We start from the raw sequence: 11,224 nt of genomic DNA, 5'->3' as shown, positions 1-11,224 counted from the left end.
CAAAGCATACAATAAATCATAGACGTTTGACAATAAATTATGAGAAAAGTTAACAGATCCCTAAGAACATTAGTTTAGAAAATATTCTTAGAAATTTTTTATGAGAAAAGAAAAAAAGTAACTAATTTTTTGGACAACTTATTTTATATTCCTATGAAAATAGTATCAAAACTTTCTTAAAATAACTTATTAACAAATACTCTAAAAATATCGGTTAATATAACCCATAAATTATATAAGCAAGAGTCTCCACTTTTAGTAGTATTAAGTATGTGCACTTTTTTTTAAATGATAAAAAATATTTTTTTTCTAAGTGTAGTAAATTAGCTTTTCCCAATTAAATTTAAAAACATATCCGCAATGGATATAATAGTCCTTAGATAAAAATAGTAATTTTTATGCTTTATTTGTCAACACAATAGTTTTTTCGAAATAAATGAAGAAAGTTACCTAAATAAAAGTTCGACAGTGCCCACTGGACACTGCTACTCACTACTCACCAGTGGTTTTCTTTCGGAAGATTACTAAAACACCGCCAAAAGGTCATCCGGAGAGATTACCTACCATATAAGGTCATTTTCGTCTTTTCGGGATTCGCAAACGGCTACAAATGTAAGAAATGAGAAACTGGGGTGGACTTACGAGGTGCGCAGGTTACCAAAAGTGCGCACCTTAGTAGAATCAATCACATAGCTCCACGTCAGCACACACCCCCCCTCTCTAGACTCTCTCTGGTTCCCCGCGACCAAAAAAGAGAGAAGAGAGAAGAGAGAGAAAATAAAAACTCTCACACCAATTCGCCGGTCTTCTTCATCTACAGAGATTCTATATATATTTATATACATATATTTTTTCCTAATTCCGATTATACCCTTGCCCATAATCCCCAGCCTGCCCCTATGGCTCCAGCTCAACGACTCATCCGATTCAGCGGCACTCTTCGGCGGACTGAAGCACCGCGCCGTCCGACGACTCCGCCGCCGTCTCCTCCGCCTAAGAAGCTGAAGCCGCTATCGGAAGTAATGGCGAAGGCTGGTTTCGCAGTTGTTGAGAAAAACGACTACAGCGACGTGAGCTGCGAGCAATGCGGGTCGGGCGAGCGTGGCGACGAGCTTCTCCTCTGCGACAAATGCGACAGAGGCTTCCACATGAAATGCGTCAGACCGATCGTCGCGCGAGTCCCCATCGGATCCTGGCTTTGCCCCAATTGCTCCGGCCACCACCGACGTTTAAGAAGTACGCGTTTTCTTTTTGTTTCTGTTTTTGTTAGAATCACAAATGTGACAATGTGGTAAATTAATTTTTTTTATTTTTAATTTTTGAAGGTTTTTCTCAGAAGAAGATAATCGATTTCTTTCGGATTCAGAAGTGTAGTAGTGATAAGAAGAAGAAGGACAAATGTTCCATGATTTCTCCTATGCCATCTCCTCAAGGTCTTAATCCTTTATCTCGATCATCAATCATTGTTAACGTCATTTTCATCGAAATTCGTGTGACTACTATTTACGTTTTTTCGGAATTTTTTACTATTTTAAAATTTTTTTATTTAATTTTTTTTTAGTGTCATTTGTATTGGACTTGATCATTGTTGATTTAGTTTTTATTATTGATTGTTTCTCTTTCAAATTGTTTTCAGGGATTCTTACTGGAATAATTAAATGCAATTAAAATTGTAAGAAATTTGACAATTTCACTAAACATACTGCTTATCAAAAAAAAAAAAAAAAAAAAATTGAAACTGAGTTTTTTCTTAGGTTTTTTTTTTTTTTTTGGGGGGGGGGGGGGGGGGGGGGGCGCTGGGGGAGGGGAGGGGAGAGGGTTAGTGCTTAATCCAAAGTGAGGATTTTGAAGATAGAGACTATATGTAGAGAGTATTTGTAAACATGATCGAGTTAAGGGGATAGGACAGTTAAAAGCGCCCTCAAAGCTCAAAGCTCAAAGCCTCAAGGTCTGAGCGCTTAGCTCATTTAATGAAGCACGCCTTAGGCACCCTTTTCTAGTGCTTTTTGAAGAAGGAAAAAGCATGCTTCAAGCTCAAACTTCAAAGCTCATTTAATGAAACATGCCTTAGACATAGTTTTCTAGCGCTTTTTGAAGATGTAAAACACACGCCTAGGTTCGCTTTTTGTTCTTCGCTAAAAAAATATATGAATCGCTAAAATCAACTCCTTGATCTTGAAGGAAATGACATGGAAATTGGATATATTAAACAAACATTGTTCTCAAGGTGCTCCATTACACAAATTTTTTTTTCTTTACATATTGATAGACATTAACAAGGATAATTTACTATTCTTGTGGTTTTTGGTTTTTGCCTTTTGGATTATTTTCATTGAACCATATACTTCCTTATGTATTTTTATAAAGCAAAAGAGAATTATCCAATATGTTATGTCTAAACTTTCTATTATTGGATTATTATCATATTGTTTTTGATTAATAATTTTTTTCAATTTTACCATATGAAAATTTAAAAAAATTGAAATAACTTGTGTAAAATTTAAACTTACAATGCACCATCCAATTTAGCTAATTAGCAAAATATATTACCATTTTGAGGTTATTAGCTTTTTTTTTCTTATTATATGCTATGTATCTTTTTATTAGAGATTATTATATATTATATTTGAAAAATCTGTGCTTTACTTCAATCATGCGCATAGTTGCGCTTTGCACCCTGGCTCCAAGAGGCTTGTGCACTTAAGTACGCTTGACGCTTTTACACATTCAAAGTGTTTATTTACTCTTGTTGGTAAGTAGAAAGTTTTATTACATCCCCTCTCTCACCCCCCAATAACAACCCCCACCCCCCAAAAAAAAGGATACACAATAGCATAGAATGTGCCTCATGGATTCCTAGTAATCCTTAAGCATGCTGAGGTATGCCCTAGGCAAAGTGTCTGTTTACATTATTGCTTGCCAAATTTAAAAATATTTGGAAGTAAGGATGTATGTAACTCTTTCAGGTTATATATTGACACTATATCTATGATAATGTATACCTACTAAATGTATAGGATTGAACTTCAATTGCATTCAGCATTTGCCATCTCTGCCTTGGACTTGTATGGTATATATAATTTGACCAAAAGATGCTAATCTCTGTGTCTCTATGCATAGGTATGCATGCATGCATGTGTGAGTATTTACATATTGGACATTTGGAAAAGTTATGATACATACGTTACTTTTATGAGTCATAATCATGTTGACAGAATCAAAAGGAAGCATAAATTTATAACGCTTTTCCTTATTTTCCCCCTTCCTTTTCGAAGCAAATTCTGATTATACAATATATCTAACTAAATCCTTTCTGGACTTGTATCATTAATGGTTTGTAAGCTATGAGGGCAGTCTCTTCATGCAAAAATAGTGAAGGGTAAGACAGTATCCAAGTCAGCCTCTTAGGGTTCTAATTAAATGTCACCAACTCAGGGTATTGATCTTATCTCTAATGCAAACAGTGCATTTTATTCATGACACAATTCTAAAAAAATTAATAAAGTGTCTCACTCCACCTACTTCAGCCGTCCGTTTTAAGAGTAGCATGTCCTACCCCTTAAGAAGGTAGAGGGGTCTAGTATAAGTTGGTGAAATGTTCTCATCTAGAATTTTTCCTTGTATGGTGCTTGTTGGCCTTGTTAAGTTATAGTCTTTTCCAAGATAAAATGAAATAAATTGTTAGAATGATGCCTAATCATTCATTCAATGTTTTTATAACTATTTCCCTCTTTAACATGATCTTTTCACAGACCATCTCTCTCTCTCTCTCTCTCTCTCTCTCTCTCTTTGCGTCTTGCATGTGCATGTGTGTACAACCTCTTAGTGTTGCATGTGCATATGTGTACAACCTCTATACTAAAGCTTAGTATCTTGTGTGATAGTACAATTGGTTGGGGACCATGCCTCATTAAGCAGAGGTCATTTGTTTGAATCTCCCCTTCTCCCTCCTCTTGGGGGTGAAAGCTTATTTGAAAAAAACAGGTGTTGTAATTCACTTACATGACTCTCTCAGGAGGGCTTGATGTATTATCATTAGAGGCTACAAATAGAGCATTATTATTTTTTTTGGAGCTCTCTTTTGGATTCCTTTATTTGTAGATTTCTCTCTTTTTTCTTCATGCCTACTTGCCCTGAATTTCAGTGTTTAATGTCACAATTTAATTTCTAAAAGACATGGGAGAACCATGAATCTTCGTTTGATATTTTTAATTTTTGATTATATGAGCACTTTTTACAGAGAATGAGATAAATCTTAAACCAGGTAGTTCCTATGTTTGATATATATCTTCATGCATTGATTGTAAGTTGATGCTTATGTATATTTTGAATTGACTTCAGATGCTAAAAAGCGTAGGAGACGCTCAGGATCATTGGTGTTGCAAAAGAAAAGAAGGAGACTATTGCCATTTGTTCCAACAGAAGATACTTCCCAAAGGCTGAAACAAATGAGTTCCCTTGCTTCTGCCTTAACAGCACTGCACATGGAATTCAGTGATGATCTCACTTACATGCCTGACATGGCTCCCAGATCAGCCAACAAGGCCAAGTTTGAAAATGGTGGAATGCAGGTTTGAACTTGAAATTGCTCCTTCAATTTTGTTTCCCACTTGAATTTTTGGTCTTCTTTATTGGGACATATCAGTAGTATTTTTTTACCATCTAGCATGTTAGTTATAGTATGTGGTTTTTCTATTAGGTTCTTTCCAAAGAAGATTCCGAGACCTTGGAACAATGCAGAGCTATGTGTAAAAGAGGAGAATGCCCTCCCCTTATTGTAGTTTTTGATTCATGTGAAGGGTATCTTTATCTTGAACTCATTTGTAAAGCTAGTAACTATATATGATACCTGCATATTGAGTAGGTTCATTGTCATCTCGTGATGTAGTTATACGGTAGAGGCTGATGGCCAGATTAAGGATATGACATTTATCGCTGAATACACGGGCAATGTGGATTATCTTAAGAATCGGGAACATGATGATTGTGATAGTATGATGACCCTTCTCTTGGCAACCAACCCATCTAAAAGTCTGGTCATCTGCCCTGATAAACGTGGGAACATTGCGCGCTTTATCAATGGCATAAACAATCATACTCCGTAAGAACCTATCTCTTTTTGTCCACATTCTGGCTAAATTTTTAAAGAATAAATAACTAGTGTTGGTAAAAGTGCGCTTAAAGCATAAACTAGTGTTAGTTTAGCTATTTTTGCCTCTAAAGCGAAGCACTTTGCTTAGGCGTGCTTTTTGGAGCTTCTTCATAAGTTTCATGATATGATAACCCCTCGATAAATGAAGTAACACAANCATGGATTCCTAGTAATCCTTAAGCATGCTGAGGTATGCCCTAGGCAAAGTGTCTGTTTACATTATTGCTTGCCAAATTTAAAAATATTTGGAAGTAAGGATGTATGTAACTCTTTCAGGTTATATATTGACACTATATCTATGATAATGTATACCTACTAAATGTATAGGATTGAACTTCAATTGCATTCAGCATTTGCCATCTCTGCCTTGGACTTGTATGGTATATATAATTTGACCAAAAGATGCTAATCTCTGTGTCTCTATGCATAGGTATGCATGCATGCATGTGTGAGTATTTACATATTGGACATTTGGAAAAGTTATGATACATACGTTACTTTTATGAGTCATAATCATGTTGACAGAATCAAAAGGAAGCATAAATTTATAACGCTTTTCCTTATTTTCCCCCTTCCTTTTCGAAGCAAATTCTGATTATACAATATATCTAACTAAATCCTTTCTGGACTTGTATCATTAATGGTTTGTAAGCTATGAGGGCAGTCTCTTCATGCAAAAATAGTGAAGGGTAAGACAGTATCCAAGTCAGCCTCTTAGGGTTCTAATTAAATGTCACCAACTCAGGGTATTGATCTTATCTCTAATGCAAACAGTGCATTTTATTCATGACACAATTCTAAAAAAATTAATAAAGTGTCTCACTCCACCTACTTCAGCCGTCCGTTTTAAGAGTAGCATGTCCTACCCCTTAAGAAGGTAGAGGGGTCTAGTATAAGTTGGTGAAATGTTCTCATCTAGAATTTTTCCTTGTATGGTGCTTGTTGGCCTTGTTAAGTTATAGTCTTTTCCAAGATAAAATGAAATAAATTGTTAGAATGATGCCTAATCATTCATTCAATGTTTTTATAACTATTTCCCTCTTTAACATGATCTTTTCACAGACCATCTCTCTCTCTCTCTCTCTCTCTCTCTCTCTCTTTGCGTCTTGCATGTGCATGTGTGTACAACCTCTTAGTGTTGCATGTGCATATGTGTACAACCTCTATACTAAAGCTTAGTATCTTGTGTGATAGTACAATTGGTTGGGGACCATGCCTCATTAAGCAGAGGTCATTTGTTTGAATCTCCCCTTCTCCCTCCTCTTGGGGGTGAAAGCTTATTTGAAAAAAACAGGTGTTGTAATTCACTTACATGACTCTCTCAGGAGGGCTTGATGTATTATCATTAGAGGCTACAAATAGAGCATTATTATTTTTTTTGGAGCTCTCTTTTGGATTCCTTTATTTGTAGATTTCTCTCTTTTTTCTTCATGCCTACTTGCCCTGAATTTCAGTGTTTAATGTCACAATTTAATTTCTAAAAGACATGGGAGAACCATGAATCTTCGTTTGATATTTTTAATTTTTGATTATATGAGCACTTTTTACAGAGAATGAGATAAATCTTAAACCAGGTAGTTCCTATGTTTGATATATATCTTCATGCATTGATTGTAAGTTGATGCTTATGTATATTTTGAATTGACTTCAGATGCTAAAAAGCGTAGGAGACGCTCAGGATCATTGGTGTTGCAAAAGAAAAGAAGGAGACTATTGCCATTTGTTCCAACAGAAGATACTTCCCAAAGGCTGAAACAAATGAGTTCCCTTGCTTCTGCCTTAACAGCACTGCACATGGAATTCAGTGATGATCTCACTTACATGCCTGACATGGCTCCCAGATCAGCCAACAAGGCCAAGTTTGAAAATGGTGGAATGCAGGTTTGAACTTGAAATTGCTCCTTCAATTTTGTTTCCCACTTGAATTTTTGGTCTTCTTTATTGGGACATATCAGTAGTATTTTTTTACCATCTAGCATGTTAGTTATAGTATGTGGTTTTTCTATTAGGTTCTTTCCAAAGAAGATTCCGAGACCTTGGAACAATGCAGAGCTATGTGTAAAAGAGGAGAATGCCCTCCCCTTATTGTAGTTTTTGATTCATGTGAAGGGTATCTTTATCTTGAACTCATTTGTAAAGCTAGTAACTATATATGATACCTGCATATTGAGTAGGTTCATTGTCATCTCGTGATGTAGTTATACGGTAGAGGCTGATGGCCAGATTAAGGATATGACATTTATCGCTGAATACACGGGCAATGTGGATTATCTTAAGAATCGGGAACATGATGATTGTGATAGTATGATGACCCTTCTCTTGGCAACCAACCCATCTAAAAGTCTGGTCATCTGCCCTGATAAACGTGGGAACATTGCGCGCTTTATCAATGGCATAAACAATCATACTCCGTAAGAACCTATCTCTTTTTGTCCACATTCTGGCTAAATTTTTAAAGAATAAATAACTAGTGTTGGTAAAAGTGCGCTTAAAGCATAAACTAGTGTTAGTTTAGCTATTTTTGCCTCTAAAGCGAAGCACTTTGCTTAGGCGTGCTTTTTGGAGCTTCTTCATAAGTTTCATGATATGATAAATGGTACACATAAGCCCATCCCTCAACCCCTCGTTACAAATTCTAGAAGACAATAAAAATATCTATTAGGAACATGCAATCTCATCACCACACAGCATGAGATGGAAGACTCTAGAGCCAAAGACAAAGTTTTCCTTTTCCCTTTTACAACTTATGTCTCCTTCAACTTTCTGCTTTACTCTCCCTCTCCCTCTCCTCTACTTGATCTAAAGGCTAGTTCACCTTTTTTTCCCACTTGGTATAACCAAACCCCCCCCCCCCCCCCCCCCCTCTTTTTCTTTTATTTATTTAAAAAAAAAATGTCCATTCATACCCCAAAAAAAAAAGTATGATTTATTTCGTGGCTATCATAATCATACTTTAGTAAATTTTGTAAAGCACAAGAGAATTATATAAAATGCTATATTTCAATTTTATATGATTAGTTGATTACTTGATCGTCATATTATCCGTTAATAATTGTTTTCAAATTTAATATAATTTTTTTTAAATTGTGCTTTAATTTAATTAGACGCATGATTGCATTTATTGCCTAGGCATCAAGAGTCATTTGAGCTTTAGTGCGCCTCACACTTTTACCAACACTAACACTATAAATAAAAATATTCTCAATTCTTAGTTGTACAACTTCTTAAATTGCCTTTGGCTATATTTTTGTCTATCCACAACACTTCTTTTCCACTATAATCTCCAATGAACTTAACATAATTAAAGTATCTGTTTTCCTTGTATTAAGATTTACCTTTCAATTAAGAATATTTGCGTCCCTTATGCTTAAAATGGATCCAATTCTTTGCAGGGAAGGTAGGAAGAAGCAGAATTGTAAATGTGTGAGATACAGTGTTAATGGTGAATGCCGAGTCTTTTTGGTTGCTACTCGTGATATTGCTAAGGGCGAAAGGCTATATTATGATTATAATGGATATGAGCATGAATACCCTACTCACCATTTTATTTGAGATACCATAGAGTTAGTATTGTCTAACATTCCTACACAAATGGGACGTAATTTTGGATCCCAATAGATCCTTTTCTTTATCCATTTTTTAAAAGCTTACTCAATATTTCTGCGGAGCAACAGTTTTCTTCTACAATTAGCCATGGGCTCTTCATTGTAATTTTTTATGTAGAGCTGGCCCAATATGTGGCCATGAGAGAATAGTTTAGGCAAGGATGATTTTCCTTGAATTTGGCATATGAAGAAAGTTAGATGTCTTGGAATTTAAGAGACAAATCTTTTATGATACAATTTTAAATGGAAATCTTATTGTTTTTTCCTTAAATATTATAATGACCGTCATTTCATTGCCTCCAAGATAATTTATGGATAATTTGTTAGACTACCTTCTTTTGTCATTCATTTATCTATTTATCTTTTCCTTTCCTTCACAACACTCTGTAGAAGATTAAATTTGACAATTCACTTTTCTGCTTGATTTGCTAAGTGGTAACCCATTCCCACAAGATATATGTACAATAATGACTATGAGGAGAAAATGTTGTGAATAATTACTCTCCATTTGAAATCACACAGTGATAGTGATGCAGTTTGTCCCTTCATATGGAAATGACATATGGATGCCTCAATCATTAGAATTGTATTTAGTACTCAATTGCAGAGACCTTTGAAGATGAAACTGTCATCATCAGGTCATGCTGGACATTAACAAATGTGGGATTCTAATAACATAAAATAAGGTAAAACCCTTCTCCTAATTAAACAATGCCAAGACTCTATCTAAACTGGTCTTTCTTGTAGTTCTGAATGTTCTGTTTAGTGCTTATGGCTTTCATTGAATTTGAAATACGTTCCCAGTTACATGCTTTAGTCTTTTAAATGATTACTCTCCACTTGTGATCATACTTGAAATATACTTGAATTTTTATGATTGTTGCTGGTTCTGGGACAGGTGTGAACTGGTTCACAAGTTAGTGATAAAGAAATTGTACTTGCCTCCCCCTTCTTTCTTTTCTCTATTATGTCATACTGCATTTGGGAGGACTATAGATTCTCCTTTATTGGAATCAGTTTAAAACCCATGGGAGATAACTCTACTGTTGGTCGTTTCTTTAGGGATCCTCTGGCATTTGATTTGTTTTCTTTGGCTGTTGCATATACTATCTGTTTGCTCTTCGCTAGTTCTTTGTTTTGGGTTGCTTATAAAATGTTTTAGGTGCTTCATGTCAAATCTAGGAGTTAGTTTGATACCATGCTCGCGTGCACACACACACAAATTGTTATGGATGCTTAGGCTTATCAGCCCAAGTGTGTTGTATTGATAGGCTATACGATAGGTAATATGCATGAATTTCTCTTGGACGTTTCCCTCAGTCCATTCGAAAGTTACGTATTACATTTCAATTATTCTCTGCCACTTTCATAGAGGTTGGACCTTAGTGTGATGGCAAGTGCCCTCTGCCCAAATGAGTTCAAGTCCAGGAATCATTCTCTTTAATTTTTGGGGGGTAAGGCTGCCTGCCAGCCTCCTTTCCCAGACCCTGCAGAAGCTTCCTCACCCTGTGCACTGGGTAAAATATTTTTCTGCCACTTTCTTCTAATGTCAGAAATAGGTGATAATTTACAGATTTGAAATACATTATACATTCTTTCGTGATTCATCAGATTACAATGGTTTAAATTATCATAGTTTAAGTTGTCAGAGAACATCCATCTGACAGTTCCTTTTTTTTAGTGAAGAGATTTCAACCAAGGGTCTCAGAAATCCCAGGGACAATAATTTATTCTCGCATTCTATTGTACAGCAGAAATGTGGATAAATTCCCATACCTTCTGCATGGTTGGCTGAAAATATATGGAGACTGTCATGAGGATAATGTTGGAGATCCAGCAAATTGCAATTGGTGCTTATATGAAAAAATTAGTTACTCAAATTAATTCCAGTATTGCTGTCAGTTAGGAATTAAGTGAGTATTTTACCTCCTTTGAGGTGCTTAAGATAACGCCATTAGATCTTCAACCCCAAAAAAAAAAAAAAGGATTTTTCCATTGGATGTAATCGATCGTTTTGTTTTGTTTTTTGTTTTTGGTTAGAGCTAATGTATTCTTGGGTTGCTGGAAAAAATAAAGAAGCAGTGTTAGTGGCAGAGAGGATAAGGGGATTGTTATTATTATTTTTTTAACTAAGAATGTCAGAAAACAAGCATTCAATCATGAATCAGTTAAAGTTTTAAGCAAGGTCTCTTGGGGATCTTAGGCAAAGTTGATTTTTATAGATTATATTAATATTACATGCTGTAGTATTTGATGATTGGGTTGGTTATAACACTCAGCAGGATTTTGTATGTTTGAGAATTGGAGGAGAGAACTGAGTCAAAGCCCTTTACTGGAGCCGGTGATGTCGTCGAAGGTGTCTTTGGCCATGAGCTCCTCCTTAGCAGTGTCGGAAGTGGCAGGCGAGGGTGGGCACAGCCCGAGTCGTATCGCTCAGCCTTCCACCGTGCCGACTGAACTCGCTGCA

At 35.8% G+C, this 11,224-nt stretch overlaps 1 protein-coding gene across 1 annotated transcript; it reads left to right on the top strand.

The window, feature by feature from the left end:
• Positions 1 to 485: 485 nt before the first annotated feature.
• On the top strand, positions 486 to 9,055 carry LOC112038577 (probable Histone-lysine N-methyltransferase ATXR5). Its single transcript, XM_024071397.2, has 6 exons — positions 486 to 1,236; positions 1,326 to 1,433; positions 4,342 to 4,571; positions 4,700 to 4,800; positions 4,889 to 5,101; positions 8,545 to 9,055. The coding sequence occupies exons 1-6, from the start codon at positions 900 to 902 to the stop codon at positions 8,702 to 8,704; spliced, it is 1,149 nt and encodes a 382-aa protein (XP_023927165.2). The 5' UTR covers positions 486 to 899; the 3' UTR covers positions 8,705 to 9,055.
• The last annotated feature ends 2,169 nt before the right edge of the window (positions 9,056 to 11,224 follow it).

This window comes from Quercus suber, unplaced genomic scaffold, assembly GCF_002906115.3.
Source record: "Quercus suber isolate HL8 unplaced genomic scaffold, Cork oak 2.0 scaffold_21, whole genome shotgun sequence".
NCBI lineage: Eukaryota > Viridiplantae > Streptophyta > Magnoliopsida > Fagales > Fagaceae > Quercus > Quercus suber.
The sequence above is the reverse complement of the archived record's forward strand: the minus strand, read 5'-3'. Positions and strand labels throughout refer to the sequence as shown.